This window comes from Alosa pseudoharengus, unplaced genomic scaffold (assembly GCF_046254945.1).
Source record: "Alosa pseudoharengus isolate Yale_2024_CS ecotype anadromous, Long Island Sound unplaced genomic scaffold, YU_APseudo_1.1 YU_APseudo_1.1_scf_12, whole genome shotgun sequence".
NCBI lineage: Eukaryota > Metazoa > Chordata > Actinopteri > Clupeiformes > Clupeidae > Alosa > Alosa pseudoharengus.
The window spans coordinates 15,753,938-15,775,662 of NW_027468587.1; the positions used below are offsets into that span (position 1 = coordinate 15,753,938).

The 21,725-nt window shown below is 39.2% G+C and overlaps 2 protein-coding genes and 1 long non-coding RNA gene across 6 annotated transcripts; 2 read left to right on the top strand and 1 right to left on the bottom strand.

The window, feature by feature from the left end:
• The first annotated feature begins 1,757 nt into the window (after positions 1-1,757).
• Positions 1,758-7,188, top strand: creb3l4 (cAMP responsive element binding protein 3-like 4). 3 transcript variants are annotated; one of them, XM_076280242.1, is made up of 11 exons: positions 1,758-1,809; positions 1,962-2,097; positions 2,989-3,108; positions 3,289-3,556; positions 3,748-3,884; positions 4,223-4,312; positions 4,429-4,535; positions 4,670-4,738; positions 5,162-5,246; positions 5,507-5,603; positions 5,796-7,188. In XM_076280242.1, exons 3-11 carry the CDS (start codon positions 2,992-2,994, stop codon positions 6,131-6,133), a joined length of 1,308 nt encoding a protein of 435 aa, XP_076136357.1. In that variant the 5' UTR covers positions 1,758-1,809; positions 1,962-2,097; positions 2,989-2,991; the 3' UTR covers positions 6,134-7,188. The 3 variants fall into 3 exon arrangements, with proteins under 3 accessions (XP_076136357.1, XP_076136356.1, XP_076136355.1); XM_076280241.1 differs by lacking the exon at positions 1,758-1,809 and having other exon boundaries at positions 1,817-2,097; XM_076280240.1 differs by lacking the exons at positions 1,758-1,809; positions 1,962-2,097 and adding an exon at positions 2,168-2,382.
• Positions 7,189-7,627: 439 nt separating this feature from the next.
• On the top strand, positions 7,628-10,867 carry LOC143118369 (protein JTB-like). 2 transcript variants are annotated; one of them, XR_012986125.1, is made up of 6 exons: positions 7,628-7,788; positions 8,461-8,574; positions 8,692-8,732; positions 8,953-9,065; positions 9,173-9,249; positions 10,308-10,867. XR_012986125.1 is itself a non-coding variant. In XM_076279435.1 (6 exons), exons 2-6 carry the CDS (start codon positions 8,504-8,506, stop codon positions 10,462-10,464), a joined length of 432 nt encoding a protein of 143 aa, XP_076135550.1. In that variant the 5' UTR covers positions 7,629-7,788; positions 8,461-8,503; the 3' UTR covers positions 10,465-10,867. The 2 variants fall into 2 exon arrangements, 1 of the variants encoding a protein (XP_076135550.1); XM_076279435.1 differs by having other exon boundaries at positions 7,629-7,788; positions 8,980-9,065.
• Positions 10,868-11,416: 549 nt separating this feature from the next.
• LOC143118371 (uncharacterized) lies at positions 11,417-12,344 on the bottom strand. The gene is made up of 3 exons (XR_012986126.1): positions 12,120-12,344; positions 11,895-11,978; positions 11,417-11,524 (listed from the first exon to the last, which is right to left on the bottom strand). It is a non-coding gene; the product is annotated as an uncharacterized LOC143118371 (long non-coding RNA).
• Positions 12,345-21,725: the final 9,381 nt, after the last annotated feature.

Below are 21,725 nucleotides of genomic sequence, written 5' to 3' on the forward strand. Positions count from 1 at the left end.
CTGTCACTAAATCAGGAATAATGAATTACCATAACGGATACGTAATCATCCCACCTCTTGTAACTTTCAGCTCAAGTGCTTAACACCATGTCTTATTCTCTACACCCGACTATCATATGCATTTGTCATGTATACAGACCTTACTGTCATGTACTGACCCTAGACAGATGGGTCAGGCCCTTGAGTCGTGGATCTGCTCGAGGTTTCTTCCTATATATATCTCCAATTCTAGGGAGTTTTTCCTCGCCCCTGTTACCCATGGGCCTCTCTCTTGCTTTTCTCTTCTTCCTTTCTTTCCTTCTTTTTCTGATTGCCTACATTCTGTAAAGCGCCATGATACATGTGTTATGTTTTGGCGCTCTATAAGCACAATAAATTGAAATTGAATTGAAATTGAATTGAATTGAATGTCAGGAGTAATTGGCATGGTCAAGAGGGGAGTTCTGCTTTTTAGATTTTTATATAAAAAGCTTTGAATTGGACATCATCAATCGTGGCCAAATTTTAGTGTCTTATGGTGTGACATCATTTGCCTAAAAAGTAGCTATTTTTCACAAATATTCTTCATGAATTCTTAAAAAGCACTGCTGCCATGTGGTCAGTTGCATGCTAAATAATAGTTAGCTGTATTTAACTGTCAAGAAAATTAGCTTAACTGTCAAAATGTCATATAGTGTGACTCTGCATCATATGGTGTGACAGCTTTTTTCACACAAAAAAAAGTCACACTATATGACATTTCTGTCACACCCTATGACCAAATTGCATTTTTACATAAAAGTTCTTGTAAAAACATGTTTTAAATTCAGATATTATGTTTTTTTGTTAAATCTGTGATAATTGGGAAAAAATGTATCTGTACAATTCATATTTCTCATACTTTTTTCTTTTATGTTACCATGCGATGTTAGTTAAAAAAATAAATACTAAACTTTCATCTATTTTGCTGTTACACGCATACACCATTCATACAGTGACTTCAAAATTCATTGTTAATGATTTTATAGTCATTAAAAACCCTGTTTTGCTCTGACACATGGTGGAGTGGTGCAGTTCATCGTATTGCGTGACACCATGTCATTTGGTGTGACATTAAATAATGTCACAAAAAAAGACTTTATAATTGAAAAATCATTAAAACATCAATAGCACACAAAGGAAATGGTATCTGCAAGAACCTCAAGAATTTTGAGTGAGTTCTTACAAGAAATATCAGAATTAAGCTAAAATATTTGGTTACACTTAGGAGCATTCTCCACCTTGACAAAATAACTTGTTAAATGTTAGGTTTTTCTTCTAAATATTCACAAGGAAATGTTGCATATCAAAGCAAACATGATTAAAATGTACAGTGACATAAATTAAAGTAGAAAAAAGTATCTAATTTTCATTTTATTTCAAATTATTTTCACGTCACACCATATGACAATTTTAGGCACTAACATGACAAATTCACATATAAATATATATATTAGTCAAGTTTAGAGATACAGCAACACATATAAACACTTTTTAGGGATGATATTTGAAGTTTTTTTAAATTCCTTTTTTCAAGCTTATTTGTCATCCACCCATATATATATATATAACGATATATATATATATATATATATTACTCAAATCTCCTCTCTCAAACACACACCTGTGGATTGCTTCTGCCGAAGAAATGTCTGAATGTGGATAGGCCTACTGAATGATTTTTGAGACTCATCCTCCAGATTCTCATTGGTTAGATGAGACTGCATCCACCAATGAGAAATCGACAAAATGCATAGGTGGCAGTGTTGATAGATCCCGGATCCACCGACCGTAAGTGTCCCTGGGTCAGCTATACTTCAGCTGAAAATAATATTTTATCAGGAAACCCACTGAGATAGGACTTATAGCAGTTTAGTATACATAGACTAGTTCTACCAGGCTGTCTCGTAGCCTATTATTTTAACTTCTTCCAAACATTTTAGGAGGAACGCCCCGCTTTGGTGCCATAAGGTTGCTCCTTTGGACGTCTCAACGTGAAACAGGCTAAACGTAATGAATACATCCATGAGCTGCTACGTGCATTAGAATAATCGATTCTCGCCGATACCATCGACAAAAGTAAGTTGATCATGCCAGACAGGCTTGTATATAATGCCCTACTCCTGGTTTTCCTGTTTGACAAAGTCTGACTCCTCCTACACACAAGACGCCGCTGCTAAATGTTTCTCATTTCATCGATTTTCAGCTACTCCGACGAGGATTTTAGGGTTTCTAAACTATCATGGACAGCCTTATTATTTCACGTTAGCCTACTTTATTTGAAACGACTTGTTGCTACCTATCGTGATGGAATGTCTGCTCACCAGAGACTGCGAGGATATGCAAGGACGACATGTCACTGTAGTATGTATTCATTCGGGGTTGTCTTGGCTCGATCGACATTTGGAAATACGGTGTTATTTCATTAAAGCTGTTGGTCTTTCATATAGTTGTTTCACTCTGTTTGGTCAGTGTGGAGCCAAAAATCACATGATGTACAACAACAATATCAGTAGCCTAACTATTTCTTGAAGTTGCAAATTCTGGTTCTCTTCAGATTAAAATGTGTGCTTTGAAGAACATTGGCCTGTAATATATAATATGTTATTAATGTGGACATAGACAACGTTATCCATGAGATAATGTTACTGTTCAATGGACAATCTGTTGCTTCAAAAATATTTACTTTGTACAAGGTTGAAAAGCTATTGTCCCATGCTGCCAGCTACCAGGATGCTGATATCCTCCTAGAATCCAGTGAATGAGTTCCTCCCTCCTGCAACACACCTTGAACAAATGTTACACCTTTCTTCCTCTCCAATCTCCTTACACTTCTGGGCTGGATTTGAGTTTTTGATTAGCGTATTAATTGATTAATTAGTTGATTGACTGATTGTTAGTTTGTTGGAGTTTAACAACCTTGATAAAGATTTACAGTAAAAACCGGCCACTTTGTGATTATTTCCTCAGGACATGGATGCTGAAAATGGAGAGGTGTTTTTCAGGATCAAGGAGGAAGATGCTGTGACGAGGGAAGATCTTCACAACAGTACTCTCTCTGGCAGCCATGCTCTGTGGTCCTCACAAAGTGTATGTGTGGCTATTCAGTTTCAGTATAACGTTTAATTTCAGTATAACATTTCTAACATTAGAAATGGCCTTTTCCATCTTTTCAAAAGCTGCTAGGGGGTGGTACGGCACTGTCGAGGTAACTGGTGGTTCAGAATAATGCATTACAAAAAGTTTCTTTCCCCTCTCTTATGCCAACAGGTTCTTAATGACAGTGAGACAGAGGATGTTCTCCATGCCATTAATCCAAATGACATGTACACCTCTGGGCTCCTCCATGAGTCCCTGTCAGAGAGTGACAGTGGCATGTCCGCAGATCCGCAGTCTGACAGTCCCTTGGGAACAATAGAGGCTTCCCAGGACATGTCTGTTCCCACGGTCTATCAGGTGGTCTATGACATCAGTGCCATAGGCGGCATTAAGACTGAACCAGAGCATCACAATGTGGATGTGATATCCATACAGCTTGGTTAGTTAGACCAAATACAATGTACTTGTCAAATTTCCTTTAGTCTCTCATCCATGTGTCTCAAAAGTGATACATTTATCACTCATGGGTCTTAGAACGTTTTTTTTTATCAATATGTCACCTCATATGTATTTGACAACGTCCTTGTTAACATTTCCCCCTTTTCCTTTTGATATCCTCACTCTTATAAGACGAATGGAGCTCTCAGATGCTACTCTCAGACTCTTGTATTGTGAACGAGCTGCCTCTTGTTGCTGGGGGGAAGGTGGAGACTATTCACCCCTCAACTTGTGCTTCCAGTGAAGCCAGCCTCTCAGAAGCTTCACTGGTGAGTGTAAAACAATAACCATTATAATCTGTTCCACTAAAACTGTTCGCTGTTTTAGCAATAGATTTAGAGATTTTCAGGAAGCATTTAGAAGCTCATTTATTGAGTTGATTTGTAAATGTTTATTGTTATTTCGACTTGCTATTATTATTGGCATCACTATTGTGATTTGTTTAGTCTATTGTTATTCTTTTTAAGAAATACTTGATGTTACTTTAAAATGTTAATTTTAATGCTAATGTAATATTATTGTAAGTCACTTTCTCTGCAAAGTAAATATAATCTTAAACTCTGCAAATGCTCTTGTACTAAAGCTTGTACTGTTACCTATTGGTCAGGATTATCCAGACCTGCAGCTCACTGAAGAAGAGGAGAAGCTTCTGAAACAAGAGGGGATCTCCCTACCTAACAATCTCCCTCTCACTAAGGTTTGTGTAGGAAGCCTAAAGTAGCAAAATGACTACTCAGTATTTTATAATATCTACACATGCCTGTATTTACCATCCATTTAAATAGCATGTTCTCTCTCAAATGTGTGTTACAGACTGAGGAGAGGATTCTGAAAAAAGTTAGACGTAAAATCCGTAACAAACAGTCAGCTCAAGACAGCCGGCGCAGGAAGAAAGAGTATATTGATGGGCTTGAAGGCAGGTAATTAACTTTTCTTAACTGATCTTCATTAATTACATTTATGCATTTTTTACTCATAATATCATATTGTATTATGCTCTAACTCGAGTTAAGCATTTTCTGAAGCGAGACATTTATGTGTGTGTGTGTCTCAGAGTCGCTGCTTGCTCAGCCCAGAACAAGGAGTTACAGAGGACTGTGGATCAGCTGGAGAAACACAACATGTGAGTGTCTCAGCCATTAGCCGTGTGTGTGTGTGTGTGTGTGTGTGTCTGTGGCCCATGTGCCAATTGAACACAGCTGCATGATCGTACACTTATAGAATAGTATAGAAAAAGATAATGGGATCTTTCAAAAGCTTATGGTTCAAGGTTTATAGTGTTATCTAAACAAAGAACCATTCATAAAAATGGTTAGAATTGGTTCATCATGACTGAAAATGTGTAACCAACTGAAAGGCAAAGGATTCCTTCATGCATTCATAGTGATGCAGAAAGGGTTTCTCCAACGATGTTTTGATTAGATTGCTTATTTCTCAAACTGTAGTGGTGGAAAGGGGTGTGTTTCATGAACTGATGAAGTATGCAATATAAAAGTGTGTGTGTGTGTGTGTGTGTGTGTGTGTGTGTGTGCGCGCGCACGCTCAGATCCCTTCTGGCTCAGCTGCGGAAGCTTCAGAGTCTGATCAAACAGACTGCCACTAAGGCAGCTCAAACCAGCACATGCATCATGGTAAGGCAAAGTAGATCTTGGTCTATCAATATCTTCAATCTTGTATCATCTACTTCACATTTAGGTGCAGATTTTACTTAGCTTGTGTGCAATATTTTGTGTACATTATCTAATATGAAACTAATTCTATGTATAAAATATTTGATGTAGAAATAGTAATGTAGGCAAACACAATATGAGAAAATAGCCTTTTTCACATAGTCACATTGTCATAAGTGCAATAATAGAGTGTACCTTCTTTTTTTTGTCTTTTTCTGCAGATTTTCATTTTCTCCTTAGTTCTAATCATCTTTCCCAGTTATAGCCCTTTCAGTAGAGGCTCGTCTGCAGTAGAAGAGGGCTACGCTCCTATTGGAGGTGTGGGCTTTTCCAAATTTATTTCCTGCTAGATTAGATGGTTCGTGCTGAATGCATCTGATGGGTAGACAGGATTGCTTCCAGGTCTGCACTGCTTACATGGTGCACGGTAACAGTACCCATATCATCCACATGATTATTCTGTCCATTCTCTGATAAAAGGGTAAAATGTGCCTCTTTGTTTTTATGCAGTCATCTCCAGAAGCATTCTCAATGATCCTGCCTCGTCCTTGCAAATCTCCGAGGACTCTGACAACACGGTGGCCTCCCCAGACGATGTGCCGTCTCCCCCCGACCTCAGTCAGTCTGACCCCCCAGATCTGACTCTGTCAAGGCCACAGCAATCACCAGAGACTCCTGATATGAATGATCGTGTGGAGTTGACCTTAGAAGGGAGCCAGCTTAATAACAACTCAAGTCTGGCTGAGGCAAAGAGAACTGACCAAGTGGACCTGGGGAGGATGCAATCAGCCATACCAGGAAATGCAAACATTGATCCAACTAAACCAGCGCATGCAGATGAAATGTGACCAGCAGTCATGCTTTCATTATTTATTGTTTATCTTTAATTTATGGATCATTATTAACACCTCCTTCTCCAGATGATCTGGGGTGCGTTTCCCAAAACCATAGTTGCTAACCTGTTAGCTGGTTGGCAATGGGAAATTGCATTGCAACCAACAAAGTTTCTAACTTAGTTAGCAACTATGGTTTTGGGAAACACGCCCCTGGGCGGTACCTGTGTTTCTACTTCAAGTGATGTCTTCAAGGGATATTTTTTTTCTCTAGAGAAAAAATCATAAGCCCAGCTTTCTTGATTCGGCTAGGGCATCCATGTTTGGCATTGTTGTGATTTTGCTTCTCTTCATGAAGCAATTCAAAGAGGTGTATTCAGATAATACTGTTAAAGAGAAAAGTTTGTATTTTTTCTTTAAAGTTTAGATGTGTCAGTCTTGCAGGCTTCCAAAATTGGTGAGGATACTTACAGTTTTCTCAATGTGATTCTGTTTTTTCTGTAATGTTGTGCTGCAGGATGCAGATATCTGTAAATCCATGCCTTTTCAAGGATATGTGGCTTTTTTGAATTGTGATTTTAGTTAATTCTGTATTAAAGTTATACATAACTTTATTTGTATCAGAATTCAGGAGGCCTGTAATTGAGGGACATTTTTGATGGAACTACCTTCTTTTTAATGCAAATTAAAAACAGCAACAGCTCTGCAGCTCTGTTTGGTTGTTTGACACAACCAGAGGATTATACCCAGGTAGCTTGGGGAGTTACCACTGATCTCAAAACAGCATGTCACTTCAGGGGCAATACAAGCAGTAAAGTGTTATTTTAAAGATCAGCGGTTATTCCAAAGTTACCAGGCTAATAAGCCAGTAACGTTTAGTAAACCCCTCCTGTCAGTGTTAAGTAAAAACAGAGGGAAGCAACAGCCAGGATGATCCAGGCTCATTGCAGTTCAATCCTGGAAACTGCTAGTAGTTCACCTTCAAAGTTTGTAGATCTGCATGGTAGACATACATTAATTGTACTGTGCAAACACCGTTTAAATGAAATAAAGCATTCTTTTCTTTTAAAGCATTCTTTTTTTTTATCATAGTGTTTTGCAAAGTTACTGCATCACAAGTTCATTTTCAGGTGGTATGTCCCTAAGAGAAAAGGTGTTTTCCTCAGGTTATTCACCTTTCTCCTGTATTGTTCTCTGGTTATTTACGTTCTCATATTCACTTCATATTTTGGGCTTGCAAGGTCAAAATTCTATAGGACCTCGAGTAGACTTGTTGAATATATTTCTTAGAAATCCATCTGATTCAATGGGAAAATATCAGTGAGATATGATCTAGGAGGCAATCTGCCATATTTAGCTAGAGAATATGGTGAGCCAGACGAAATTTTCACTACATTCATTGTTGAGGCAGAATAGTAGTCTACAAACACTCCTAATTTTGAGAACTTGGATTTCACAGACTCAATCCACCAGGGGCAGTAGAGTATAGTGCCCAAAGCAACGCTCTACTATTATGCTTGGTAAAAGTCATTACACAGGCAGCCGCAGCCGTCCATTATGAATGGCAGTGCTATCCTTGAGTAGCCTTGTTGGCTATGTATGAAATAAACCATGACAAAACTGCCAAGTTCGTTCTTCTCACGAAGTAAAGAAAACTTAATTTCACAGTGGTAAGTTTTCTCCTCTCAGATTCTTGACATTGACGTTTAGACCACTGCTTCTTGTTGGTCGGTCTTCCTGTCATGGGATAGTCATGCTAATGTGTTTGCCTGTGTGAATTACGATCCTTGCATTGTCTGATAGCATCAATAAATAGAAAATGTCGCCCATATAGGTGTAGTTTTGTAAACTTTCCCGAAACTTGTCACTGCATGCACAACCTAGTTAGCCTACTCTGAGCCCATCAGATATTTGAGATATCTTTAGAATACTATTTCATGTTACAGCAATGTCGATGCTCTGCTAAGTCAACCTTAGGATTTCATCCCACACCCAGAAATGTCAGTAATATAATTGACTTTGTTTAGATGTACTGAACAAGTAAGTGTATCAGGCAGCTGTTATCCTAGGCTTTTGCCAGTAGATGGCGACCTATAGTAATATTATGTTATGCCTACCCTGTGTTCTTCTGACCCGATTGATCATGTGATAATGATTGATGAATGAATGAATGAATGAATGAATGAATGGATGTCTGTTCTTTACTAATTTAATCCTTACTTCAGATGTACATAGTTTAGACACATAGTTTCCCCCTCATTCCCCTAGAATTGCACTGACTACACTGCCCATAAACGGTATATTCTACCATAAATTTCATTTCATATTGTTTTCTGCATTAGATAGTGTCAGATTCTCTTTGGGTGTGGTGCAAACACAAGAGAAATGGGTGTTCCCATTCCAGTGTGGACAAAGCTTTCTGTCTGCATAGCTCTCCTGGCTATTGGGTCAAACAGGTAGGTTCTGTTTGTGTAAAGAATGACGTATCAATTTATGCAGTGTCACATTGCCACTTTCTAATGGCGTTTGCTGTTGGATGATCTCTAACTTTTTTTCCTCTGTTGCTCTGACAGAGTATTAAGTGCTGCTGTACTAGATCAATACAACTATACAGGTTAGATTTTTACATTATCAGACATTTGTTTTACTGTAAAACTAAAATAATTAGATTAACAGGGTTGCAGGTTGTGGCTCTCCCATTTTTGTTCAGTATTAGACATGGACAATACTTGATGTCTTAAGTAGGATAATCAGACTCAATCACACTTAGATACTCAGGGCACAGCAAAATATTATGCAACATTTAAAAAGTGCAACTCACAAAGGAAAACAAGTTTTTACACTATGTGACATCACTGCAGAACTGGTTCCTGATGTCACCCCATGCTGGCAGATGGAGGAGTTTGAGGTCCTGGTGGAATGTGCTCCGTGCAGTGCTGTTCAGTCAGTGAGTAATCATCCCCCATCATTCCCCTAGTGGCTATCTCCACAGTGTCTATATCATGGAGATTTTCTGCAACCTGAAGACTGAAAAATGTTATTTCCACCTCACAGTGGCGGACTGCCTGCCGTCCCACTGGTTACACTGAAAAAGTCATCTGTATGAAGTCCAACAGGGTTGACTTAAAAAGGTAAGCATCTCATGAACAATAAGCTAATTATTCATATCCACTGTCAACAAATTTGCAAACACATGTGCATATCAATGAACTCATGAAGTACATTGAAACAAAGTTTAGAGATATTGTTAGGAAAGCAAGCCTTTGTAGGACATGACACTGAATGCTTGTTCATTTGTTGTGCTCCACTGAACATTATTAGGCTACTTGCAATCTAGGCCTACTAGTACTGTACATAGGACCTTAGGATATACATTGAAGGGGAGATCAAATGCAGTTTTGAAATAATAATAAAGGAATTTATTACATAAAGTTAACAGAGACTAAGGTTAATGAATAAAGATAAAATAGTGTAGTGCAAATCAGTGTGATGTAGAATAAACAGAAATGTGGTGTTAGTCAGTCTCAGGGAAAACGGTAAAGAAACAAAATCAAAACCAAGCCGGGAGATGGAGTGCCGCCTCAAGCACAGACTAGGCAGGCCTTAAGTATCACTCCCAATCAGGCACACCTGGGCACCAGATAGGGAAACAATCACCCTGGCACGTCAGTGCCAATGGGCGGGGTTGATAAGGCACAGACACACAGAGCGGCAGGGCCGTAACAGTCTGTAGTCATAGCCAGTATTAGGCCAGTGAGTGTGTTTATTGTCTCTGCTGTCCTCTGCCACCAGGCTCAGAGAGTGTAGAGCAGGAGTGCCCAAATTCTTCCCTATAAGGACCACGAGCCAAAAATAAGCTTTTGTTTTATGTCCCTTTACATTAAATTGAAATGTATCATATTTTTGTCAGTATGCCACTGCCTTAGACGGTGCTCCGTTGTGGCCCCTGGCTGCTCACTCGTGTCATGGGCCTGTTGATCTCTGCTGACAGGAGCTCCACAGCACAAACCGCAACATTAAAAAGCCATCGGGACAGAAATTCCCAGCGGCTGACATACTCTTAGGACTAATGAGGTGGGGCAAGAAATGAAATAGAGTGTGGGCCACCCAATTTAAGCACCCCTGGTCTAGACTCAAAGTTGAGTGCTTGTACCATATTTTCATTTCTTGTTTTTGTCCACTTGTGCAGTTGTCACTCTGCTGTGAGGGAGGACAGCCTCTTCTGGCGGTTTGAGGCGGTGATGATGAGCCTGACGGTTTTCTTCGCACTGGTGGTTGTGAAGCGCCAGTGTGTGTTGGATCGTAGAGCATCAGAGAGGGTTTGGAAACAGATTGAGTCCTTTTAAGAGTCTTACGAGCGTACAGAAATGTGCAACCCTCACAGAAGGTTTATTTGTATGTGATGTTAAGAGACCAAAAGAGAGTTTTTCTTTTTTTTTCATCTCGGTTGTGGGTTATTGAATTATGCAAATGTCTTATTGAATCATCCAAATGTGGTCTCATGACCACAGAGTAAAGATTTCACTTGAAACCAGACATTGATTCTGTTACTGACTGTTCTCTCGACTTAAGGTTTATCTCTAAAAATGCACAAATGGAATCCTCCAATCTTACATGAAGTGTTTTTATGAAGTAGTACCCTTAAGAGAAGAATCATTTTTGTATTTATATTGACATACTGTTTGTACTGAGAACTTGCAAAATTGTAAAAGAGCTCTATGTTGCTACAATTAAAGATACGTACCATAACCTTGCCTATTGTGTCTTTGAATGTTTACAAAAACCTATGAAGAGGTAAAAAAGAAAAATACTTTTGGTTTGTTACTGTTTTTAACTTTATAGTTTTTTTTTTTACTTTAAAGTTTTTATAGTATAGTTTTTTTTGTGTTAACTTTCATTATTTCTAACATAGTATTTTTCCTCTCAAAATTAGGGTGACACTAGGTTCACATAAGAAATATGACATCAAAAGCATGTAAGTAATCTACTGACAGTGAAAATAGTTTAAGGCTAACGTTAATATAATAAAATAGCGATAATATAATAAAATAGTTTAAGGCTAGTTTAAGGCTTGAAAGATACAATCCTGGCTCTTGGCAATAATAAATAATTTTATTGAAAAATATATACTTTACATGTTTACTAATGTTTACTATGTTCATAAATCAGTATTTGATATTCACATTTGACAAAAACAAAACAATTGTGATTAAAAATTGATTTGAAGTAAAATGTTCAGTTTAAAGTAGAAATCAGTCATCATAGAAAACAGACATATTGAGCAATGTAATATTCAGGTCATAAACATTTTAAGAAGAAGAGGTTGCACTTCGAAGCCCGGGGGCAGTCACATAGTTGGCCAAAACGCGGTCCCTTTTTCACATAGCAGTAATCTCCAATGTTGCACTGGGAGGGGGAAAAAATAAAAGTTATAAAGAAAGGAAGCTTTATTCATAAAATTGCTTTCAAACTCCCATATCCTGAGAGTAGAGAAAGTAGCCTACTTTCCATTGTTTTTTGTTCTTCTGCCACTAGATGTCAGTGTTTAACCGATGTTGGTGCTGAGTAAATAGTTTCAAAGTTGGCGTGGACAGACTAGGCTAGCCTACTATGTACGTGTTTAGTTTTTAGCACTTTGTAGATGTACTTTGTTTAATTGTGTTGGTTGAAACAAACCCTTTCATCTATTCACAAGTCTTAAACATAGAGAGGTGGTGGAACTTGGAACGGCCAAGTTCATGTCAGTAGCCCAGGCTATAATGAATAATGAACTCACTTGTGGAAGACGGCTGTGCTTCCTTTCCCACATGCCCATTCTTGGGTTCTGAAGTTTCTCTAAAACATTCTGAAGAACACCAAGCTGCCAGGAAAGAGGAAGCGATTGTGTGTTATAGTAGGCCTATTCTAGGCTAGCCTAGGCCTAGGTGGAACTGGGAGGACAAAATACTTATTAAAAAATATATGAATAATTGAATCTTTTTTTTGTTGTAGGCTAACTTACCAGTTGTCTCTTTTCCTCAACCGGTTTCTCAGGTAAATCTTCTGCCCATGTCGCATTCACATGGGACGATTGTGACAGAATGTATATAAAGATCAAATAGCCCAGTAAAACTGAAGCCGTCTTTGCCATATCCAGGTGTTCAATAATGCATAAGGTGTTTTCTGGTCCCAAATGTTCCTCGACGATAAGTGACAAGAAACGCTGTCCAGGGTACTGAACTGAAGTTGAGGTTTAGATGTGGCCACAATGGTCAGGATTAGCCTCTGACATCCGTCTTAAAAGCAGGGCAAACTCACCTTTGCGTCACGTAAGACTTGATAGGCTACATTTTATACTATTAATCCCTCTTCTAGTTATGTCATCTAATTGGATTAAGGGTAGGCCTAGGATGGAAAACAGAGACTCTTGTAGCCTACTGTTGGTTGTTAATCAGGAACCCTGGTGAAATGTAGCCTAATGACTTATCTCCACGCTGCACAGGCTTTCAACTAATGGGTTGTAGGCTAAAGGCTTGCAATTCACCAGCGATGTCAACAGTGTTATTAAACACTCGAAAAACAAATACAACGAACATTCTCCGACTTCTGTCCTGACATCTCTCAAGGGGCTGGGCTACGTGACCCACTAAACATCGAAGGTGCTGTTTTTACTTTATTTGTCGTTACGTAAAATCAATGGGGAAGACCCTGCTGGAACTAATCCGGCCGTGTAGATCTAATCTTTTCCTATTTTAGATGGGTTTAATACACCTGTGTGTGACGTCATAGTCAGCACCATAGGTATTCATTAAGGAGTTTCTTTGACCTCGGGTAACTCCATTGACTAGTTGAATGCGATTTACATTGAGGACAAGCGCATGGGCCATGGGATAAACAACGCCACTTTGTGTAGATAGTTTTGTAAACAACGAGGTGTTACTCAGCTTGTCATCTTTTTTTAAGGTGTATAATCTTGTCATAGACACCTTGACATAGTAAAAGTTGCTAAGTCAACATTTTACTTGAGTTGCAGTACAGAGTATAGCCTGCTTTTAAAAACACTTACTTAAGTATTCAAAAGTAAAACATTTTGTTTTGTTTTCAATGTATTGTAATATAACGGGGTTTTTTGTCAATGATAGGGTGTAGATCCTTTAGTTGGTCACCAGGACTTGAACAGACCTTTTTGTTCCTTAATTCCAGCCTCAACATTTTATCTAGGCCTATTTTCATATAGCTTGAAAATGGATGCAATAATGCACTTTAAATAGTCATTCATTCTCTGTTCACAAATTATAACATTTTCACTGCGGAATAAAAAATAGGATAACTCAATTTATTATGAGTAGTTTAATGATGTAAAGATCTATGTGAGTGTCAGGTGATTCGACTTCCAACTTCACCGTGATCATGGAGGTTGTTCTGATGAAGAATCTGCTGTCACTATCATTCAAATTGACTTCAATATGTTCTATTCTTGCATTATTGCATTTAAATAATTGCTTCAAATGTGCTTAAAAGAAATGCGTACTTCATGGTCATATTTCAAATCTAGTGGAGTCAAAAGAATTTGTCTTTCAAATGTAGTGGAGTAAAGTTTCCAATAGGAATACTCAAATAAAGTACAGATACTCGAAAATCATACTTAAGTGCAATAATCAAGGACATTTACTAAGTTACTTCATACTACTAAGTTACCTACAGTTTGCCTACTGTCCCAAGGTGGGAGTGGAGGATGCCATCATCTACCTGCTCCAGAGAGTCCACTCTCACCTGGATAGAGCAGGCGGCACTGTGAAAATCATGTTCATTCTCCAGTGCATTTAACACCATCCAGCCTATAGGCTGCTGGGGGAGAAGATGCAGAGGATGCAGCTGGCCACCACCATCACTTCCTGGATTATGGACTACCTCTCAGATAGGCCACAGTTTGTTCGGCTGGGGGGCTGTGTGTCTGAGGGTGGTCAGTAGTACAGGAGCACCTCAGGGGACTGTGCTATCCCCTTTCCTTTTCACACTCTACACCTCTGACTTCCAATACAACTTTGAGTCTTGCCATCTGCATAAGTTCTCAGATGACTCTGCATTGGTGGGGTGTGTTAAGGGTGTGTGGGGGGGGGGGGGTTTAGAAACAGAGTACTGGCAGACGGTGGATCGCTTTGTGGAGTGGTGTGGTAGCAACCACCTGCTCTTAAATGTGGCCAAGACCAAAGAAATGGTGGTGGGGGGGGGGGGGGGGGGTTAGCAGGAACAGGACTAAGCCAAACACAATTACCGTCCTGGGGGAAGAGGTGGAGGTGGTGGAGAACTATAAGTATCTGGGGGTTCAAATAGACAATAAACTGGACTGGAAGCATAACACTGAGGCTGTCTACAAGAAGGGTCAAAGCAGGCTCTATTTCTTGAGGAAGCTTAAGTCTTTTAATGTGTGCACTAAGATGTTACAAATGTTTTATCAGTCTGTGGTAGCAAGTGCAATTTTCTTTGCGGTCATCTGTTGGGGTAGCAGTATTAGGGCCAGTGACTCTAACAGACTGAACAAGCTGATTAGGAAAGCAGGCTCTGTGCTGGGGATTACTCTAGAGCCTCTAGAGTTGGTGGTGGAAAGGAGGATGTTGCAGAAATTGTTACACATAATGGACAATGCATCACATCCCCTACACAGTACACTGGCAAAACAACAAAGTGTTTTTAGTTGGCGGTTTCGCCAACTCAGTTGCAGTAAGGACAGATATAAGAAAACGTTCTTACCCACAGCAATAGCACTGTACAACGACTCTCTCCTTTGAATAGAGAGAGACGACTTATCTTTTAATCTTTTATATCATATATGGAGGCAATTGTCTTGATTTATGTCTTATTAGGCAGTTACACTTTGGTACTTGGATGTGTATGGTACCTTGACAGCTACCACATGCTATGTCTTGTGGGTGAAAGTAATTTTTTGTTTATGTATGTGGACTATATGTGTGCTTGTTGTATGTTCTTAAGGCTGCTGAAACAACTGAATTTCCCTGTGGAATAATTAAAGTATATCTATCTATTTATCTATCTATTTTAGCCTACCCACTTAGCATATTCAAAATGGTGTGATACATCTACAACACTATACACTGATATTCAATGCTTTGGATCTACTACTCTGTAAAAGAATACAGCTCTAGTATCCTATAGGCTACTTTATGCTTTAATTACTCTGCTCTAGCCTATTACAACTGTAAAATCAAATCAGAGTGCATTGCCTCTTGTTTCTTAGATTTAATAAATAATTCATAATTATAAATGATTATACATGTATACATTTATAATTCTGGCTCCCTGCTCTGTGAGGTTTGTCTGGATAACAAATCCAGACATCTTTATTTCAGAGGTTCACAGAGATACTTAACCAGTCACAATATTAAGTTGAATGATGGACTGAAGTGATGACAGGAGACCACCCGGGGCTTTCCTACCAGCCCCATGGTGATCTATGTGTTTAGGACAAAGTTATAGGGAAAATATGTTTTGAACTTCCCTGGGTCACATCATAGGTCATTAAAAAAAATGTCAAAGGTCAAACCGGTTTAATAATGCTTAGGTGTTTGGCAGCTAAGCATGGCTTTAAATTAGCCCAGAATTGCTAGGAGTTGACTTTACTACCAGTGGACCCTGCTGTTATAGGCCAGTCTCCTTCAGAATCCGACTCTACGGCCCCAGGAGAGCCCTGGTTGCTTGGGAAGGAGATCCAAGGTAAACAACGCTGGGATGGACACAGATGTGGACGTATTATTCTTTAGGATCAGCCAGCTGGGCCTGATCTGCTGATCAAGATGTGCGGTGTGGCAAACCTTAGAAGTACCATATGAATTTATATGCACATGTACATTCGTGTGTGTGTGTGTCTTGGTGTTTGTTTGTATGCATGGTCCTTTTGCATGGATGTGTCCTTCATACTAACTTAAAAGGCATAGCACAAATAGAAGTGAAAAGACAGTAAAATGTGTTTATTTTTACTGACATAGTAAAAACAACAAAAGCAACACAAACATATTTAATTTAATTACATGGAGTGTTAAGGTAAAATAGTTATTGATGAAAAGTCTAACTATATGAAAATATAAACATGTAAGCAAAGTCCTTATAGGGGATGATGTAAGTCTCTGATGTAAGTCTTTAAGCAAGCACCACACCAACCAAGAAAAAATGTCTTGTGAACTGTAACATTCTTTATAGCAGGTCCAGTAACATGTCTGTAGATAAGTCAGGAAAATAAGTGCTTCTGAAACTAAATGTGTAGAGTGCTGTGCAAAGTGTATTATGTTTGGTTGGATAACATTTACTGATAAAATTGCTGGTTTCATGGCTTTTAATATTAATACAGTTACTTATTGCAGACCTTGACCCAACACCTGAAATCTGTGTCAAAGTGATGTTCATAACTGAGGATGTGCTGGCAAACTCTGTGATTTAGAACTTCTTTTATGTTCAATCCCTCTTGACATCTTCATTACAACTGGAAGTAAAATATAAACACATTTTATGAGACAAAAATTCCCACAGAGGCAGACCCATTTTAATTTTTGAGGCAAGGAGGTTTTTGGGTTGTTTATAATCAGTTGTTTATTTATTATTATTATTATTATTAGTAGTAGTAGTAGTAGTAGTAGTAGTAGTATTATTTTAAAGATAGCTTACAAAATATTGCTATATTAAATAGAAGTTAAGAAAAATATTCTGGATGTTGGATGTATAGCTGATTATTTTTGGAGCACTGCTTCCCTTTTCTTCCTATGGCAATACCATGGCTCATATACAGTACACATACATTCCATTAGATGGCATATCCACTATGGATGGGAAAACCTCCTAATTTTCACTATAAGCCACATCCTGATTAGCAGCAGTGGGAAAAAACAAACAGTCTCTGTCTCTTGCCTCTCTTTTCCTCAGCAATCTCTCCGTAGGTTTGAATGTAAATACACATTTGGCTAACAGCCAGCTGCGTCCCATCTGAGATGACAAGCTCACACTGTAAATCCTTGCTGGGCTAAAATGCTTGGACTGACCTTGGTGTGTGTGTCCAGTGTGTACATGGTCCCGTTTAAAGTAGGTGAAAGAGTTGTTGGATGGAGAGGACCAGGAGAATGATGGGGGCTGGGAGCGTGATGCCTGAGGCCTGAAGGAGGAAGACAAATTAGACCATTAGAACACTATAAACACTATAGAACACTATCACTATGGTGATTGGTCTCATCACTACGGTGATTGGTCTCATCACTACGGTGATTGGTCTCATCAGCAACAGCGATGAGACGGCCTACAGCGAGCACCTAACATCGTGGTGCACTGACAACAACCTGGCTCTCAAAGACCAAAGAGCTCATTCTGGACTTCAGGAAGTCTAAAGCTAGCACACACACCCCCATTCTCATCAACGAGACTGAGGTGGAACGTGTCACCAGCTTCAAGTTTCTGGGTGTCCATATCTCTGAGGACCTCTCTTGGGCCCTCAACACCTCTACCCTGATCAAGAAGGCTCACCAGTGTCTCTCCTTCCTGCGGACACTAAAGAAGGTCCACTTGTCTCCTCAGATCCTGGTGAACTTCTACCGCTGCACCATCGAGAGCATCCTCACCAACAGTGTCACAGTATGATATGACAACTGCTCTGCCTCTGACCGGAAAGCACTGCAGAGGGTGGTGAAAACTCTGAACTCTAGAGTAAGGGATCTGAATTTAATTCTGGCTGCTATAGGAAGCCAATGAACAGTAACTAACAGAGGAGTTACATGTGTCTTATTTGGCTGATTAATGAAAAGATGTGCCGCTGCAATGTCATTATTTGAAACATAATAGAGAAAATCCTTAATTTATGATGATTAATGAACGAAAATTGCATAAGACTATGGAAAGGTTTTCACAAGTACCTTGTTTGTTTTTGCTGACCTCACTTCCTTCTCCTGTGGAATTTTGTTCTGTTTTAGAGATAAGGGAGACACTGTTTAGTCTAAATTGCTATACTTTATATAGCCTCCTTTTATTTCCTTCAAAATTATTGTATGTCATTATTCAAAAGGGTATTGAGAATAGCCTTAAGTTATGTTGACTTGAATGAATGGACATTGCAAGACTATGAAAAGGTTTTCACAAGTACCTTGTTTGTTTTTGATGACTTTATTTCCTCCTGCGGAATTTCGGTCTTTTTTAGAGATAAGGGAGACACTGTTTAGTCTAAATTGCTATACTTTATATACTTTATATAAGTTATGTTAACTTGAATGAATGGAAAATGCATAACACTATGACAATGTTTTCACAAGTACCTTATTGTCTGTTTTAGAGTTAAAGGAGACACTGTAGACTAAATTGCAAAAGTTTTAATTTATGATGACTAGTGAACAGCAATTGCATAATGTTGTGAAAAAGTGGACAGAAGTACCTTGTCTGATGTTTCGCCCTTCTGAAGAATTTCATATAAATCATAGTTGATAGTTGCATTGTCTACAAAAAAAAAAAACAATCTTATGTAACTGAGTTTAGTGAAAGTGTAGATGTATATAGATAGACAAAGAAAGACAATGAGGATATACATACTGTAATAGTAGTATTCAAAAGTAGCGTTTTCATAGTCATAGTCAGCTGTTGTTGATTCATAGTAATCTTCTCTTCCAACACTCTTGCCTGTAGATGTTAAAAATGATAAAATCTCAGTTTATTAGTGCCATTCTAGAGCACATTTGCACATCATGTAACATCTCCTATTTGAAGAGAGAAATATTGGTTACATAACTGCCCATAGACAGTTACAGAATTTATGTGTACAGAACATAAAGTGAGTTTTGCATTGTATATTTGTATTCTTTCAGACTAGAGACTTGGTGCTTGGTACTTCTCACACAGTCAGTGACTCAGATAAATATCTTAACCCATCTCCCAATTCAGACCTATATAGAGAGAGAGAGATAGAGAGAGAGGCACAGAGATAGTGAGTATATTATGTATGTGTATGAATGTGGTGTGACAATAATGTGCGTCTGTCTGTGTGCGTCTGTCTGTGTGTGTGTGTGTGTGTGTGTGTGTGTGTGAGTGTGTGTGTGTGTGAATGTGTGTGTGTGTGAGAGAGAGAGAGGTATAGAAGGTATATATGTAAATGTGGTGTGTGTGTGTCTGTGTGTGTGTGTGTGTGTGTGTCTGTGTGTGTGTGTGTGTGTGTGTGTGTGTGTGTGTGAGAGAGAGAGAGGCACAGAAAGTATACTGTAAACCTTCAAATAAAAGCCGAGTCCCAGATAGACGCCTGTCTCTTTTACATGCCTGGTGTGGCTACAAGTTTGGATAAATAAAGGCCGGTCTCAAATAGAGGCCTGGTCTGTTTTTTAGTTTCGGGTTGTATTTAATCTCCTAAAACCCGCTAGATCGTCTGTTTAAGGCAGTTCTATAGTGCAGATTACGCACCAGGGCCATAGTCACCATAGACATTCATCCCCTCCCAATATTCAGATATGACCAAATGCCCCCCCCCCCCCCCTCCAATATCCGGACATAGAAAAATAAAGAAAGAAAAAAACGCCACCATCCAACAAGCACCACCATCTGAAATGTAATCAAATGTAAATAATGCACAAATTAGTGACCTAGTGATGGTTCCAGAGTAGCCTACCCCTGAGTGGTTTTCCGTTTTCGTTAGTGGCGTGCGCTATCAAAAGCTTCCATTTACTGCACCCTACTGCCATGAGGTAGGGCTGTTAACAATATCGCAAAAGCTACAGTACAATTCTCACAAAACTTATTGGAAAGAGCACAGGCCAGGAAATCCCATTCATTTTTGGAGCTGATCAAACTCAAAGGGAACTTTGAAGCATTTTCCATATTGTAGCCTATTCTTACCCTGGAAACTCCAGAGTTCTCGCAAGAGCACAATTTGAATTGTCTCTGCGAGACACTCTGGCAATGAGTAATGATGCACGTTACTTTTGCCACTTGTATCGCGGGGAGCCAATCACATCGGTGTATCTGATATAGGCGGGCCAGAGGCGAGCTAAACAGATGACAGTTGTAGTGTTATCCAACTGTGTTGAAGTCCGGAATCAGTCAGTAAAAGTTGGACGTTCTGTCAGAAACCAGCCAAAAATGGTATTTGCATCAGGCGTTTTGCATCTGTGCCCAGGGGTTCATAATCCATCCATGCCTATGTCTGTCAAAAGTTTGGACTACCCTAATTGACTGACTTAACTAATGAATTGTTTGTGATTTTTAATAATATTTTTGCATGGTAGGAAATGTATTGAAATTCTGTTTGTGGGTCCCTCAGACCCCACCACAGATTTAATTCAATAATAATTCCCATCTTTGCAGAGAAAAAAAGTTTTGTGTGAGGCACCTGTCTCAACTACTAGGCAGTGTAGTTAGGCGATTTGGGAAAATAAAAGCCTGGGCAATTATTTTAAGTTTTACGATATGTAAATGTGTGTGTGTGTGTGTGTGTTACAGGGTGGACTATTAATTCACTAATACTTAGGTGTTTCCTGAACCCCCTCAACCCAGTGGAGCCATCCTCTACAGGCCAGAACAATGCGGACACCCAATGAGGAATCTCTCCCCCAGGAGAAGGAGCCCAGGCCCAGGCCCAGGGGCACAAATTGGGATGGGTTCCAGCCAGGCACAGCCCTATCAATCATTCCATGAATGGAGGGCATGGGGGCTTTTGTGCAGATCTGCGCATTTACCACAACTTGTGAGAGGGAAGCCGAGCTGTACAGACAGTGTTGGGTTACAACCACTGGAGTCTGTGACTGGACACATCTAATGTTTTTCGGGATATAAAATTTGCAAATCTGACCCCTGATAGCTGCATATCTGCATAGATAGCTAAAGATTCCAGTGAAGTTTGGTTGAGCGTATTAGGAGAGTGTAATGAAACTCTCTCTCTTTCTCAAAAAATTACAAATACACAAACCAGTTGCTGAAATACGAATGGTATAAGTTCTGCTACTGAGGCCATAAGACCATCAGATACAGATACAGACGAATGAATGCATTTATGGCTTTGGTGCAGTGTACTTCTGCGCTTTGTGTCTGTTTGAAGAAGCACAATAGACTTTACCCAACTAGAAAGTCTATTGTGCTCAAAGTCAATGCAATCAACCCGGTGTGACAATAGTGTAATTAATAGTATAGTTGTTTCTAATAATGCTTTAAATTCCCTTTTTATGCACTATTGGGAGGACAAATTAAGAAGTGAATTGTAACCTCAACTGTTGAGGTGTTTTCCTCATAGAGCTTATGCAAACACAAGTCTTTTTGGAACTTGTAGGAACAGCCCTGTGTGCAGTCACTGCCCTCTCACCTCATGTCAATACATCTTGAGGAAAACGGCTAAACTGGCAATGAAGAATGTTTAAGTGTTCAAGGTGCAATTGAGGTGCAAATCAAGATCTGAATACCACCCTCTTTTGTTCAACTGTCATCATATTAAGAAACTTAACCGCTGTTCCATCAGCCCCCATAGCCCAAGGGCAAAAAGAGGCAAAACTGAACAAGTCTCTTCGAATGTGTCTCTGTTAAACAATGGTGAGACCGCCCTCTTTTATGGGAAACCACATGAATGAGCAAGGGAATGAAAATCTTCATTGAAATTGAAAGTTTCCTT

Coding starts and splice junctions, on each gene's coding strand:
- creb3l4 (XM_076280240.1), top strand. CDS start 2,326: ATGGAATGTCTGCTCACCAGAGACTGCGAGGATATGCAAGGACGACAT. Junction 3,557..3,747: donor TGTGATATCCATACAGCTTG/GTTAGTTAGACC, acceptor CACTCTTATAAG/ACGAATGGAGCTCTCAGATG. Junction 3,885..4,222: donor GCCTCTCAGAAGCTTCACTG/GTGAGTGTAAAA, acceptor CCTATTGGTCAG/GATTATCCAGACCTGCAGCT.
- LOC143118369 (XM_076279435.1), top strand. CDS start 8,504: ATGGGTGTTCCCATTCCAGTGTGGACAAAGCTTTCTGTCTGCATAGCT. Junction 8,575..8,691: donor CTGGCTATTGGGTCAAACAG/GTAGGTTCTGTT, acceptor TTGCTCTGACAG/AGTATTAAGTGCTGCTGTAC. Junction 9,250..10,307: donor AACAGGGTTGACTTAAAAAG/GTAAGCATCTCA, acceptor CCACTTGTGCAG/TTGTCACTCTGCTGTGAGGG.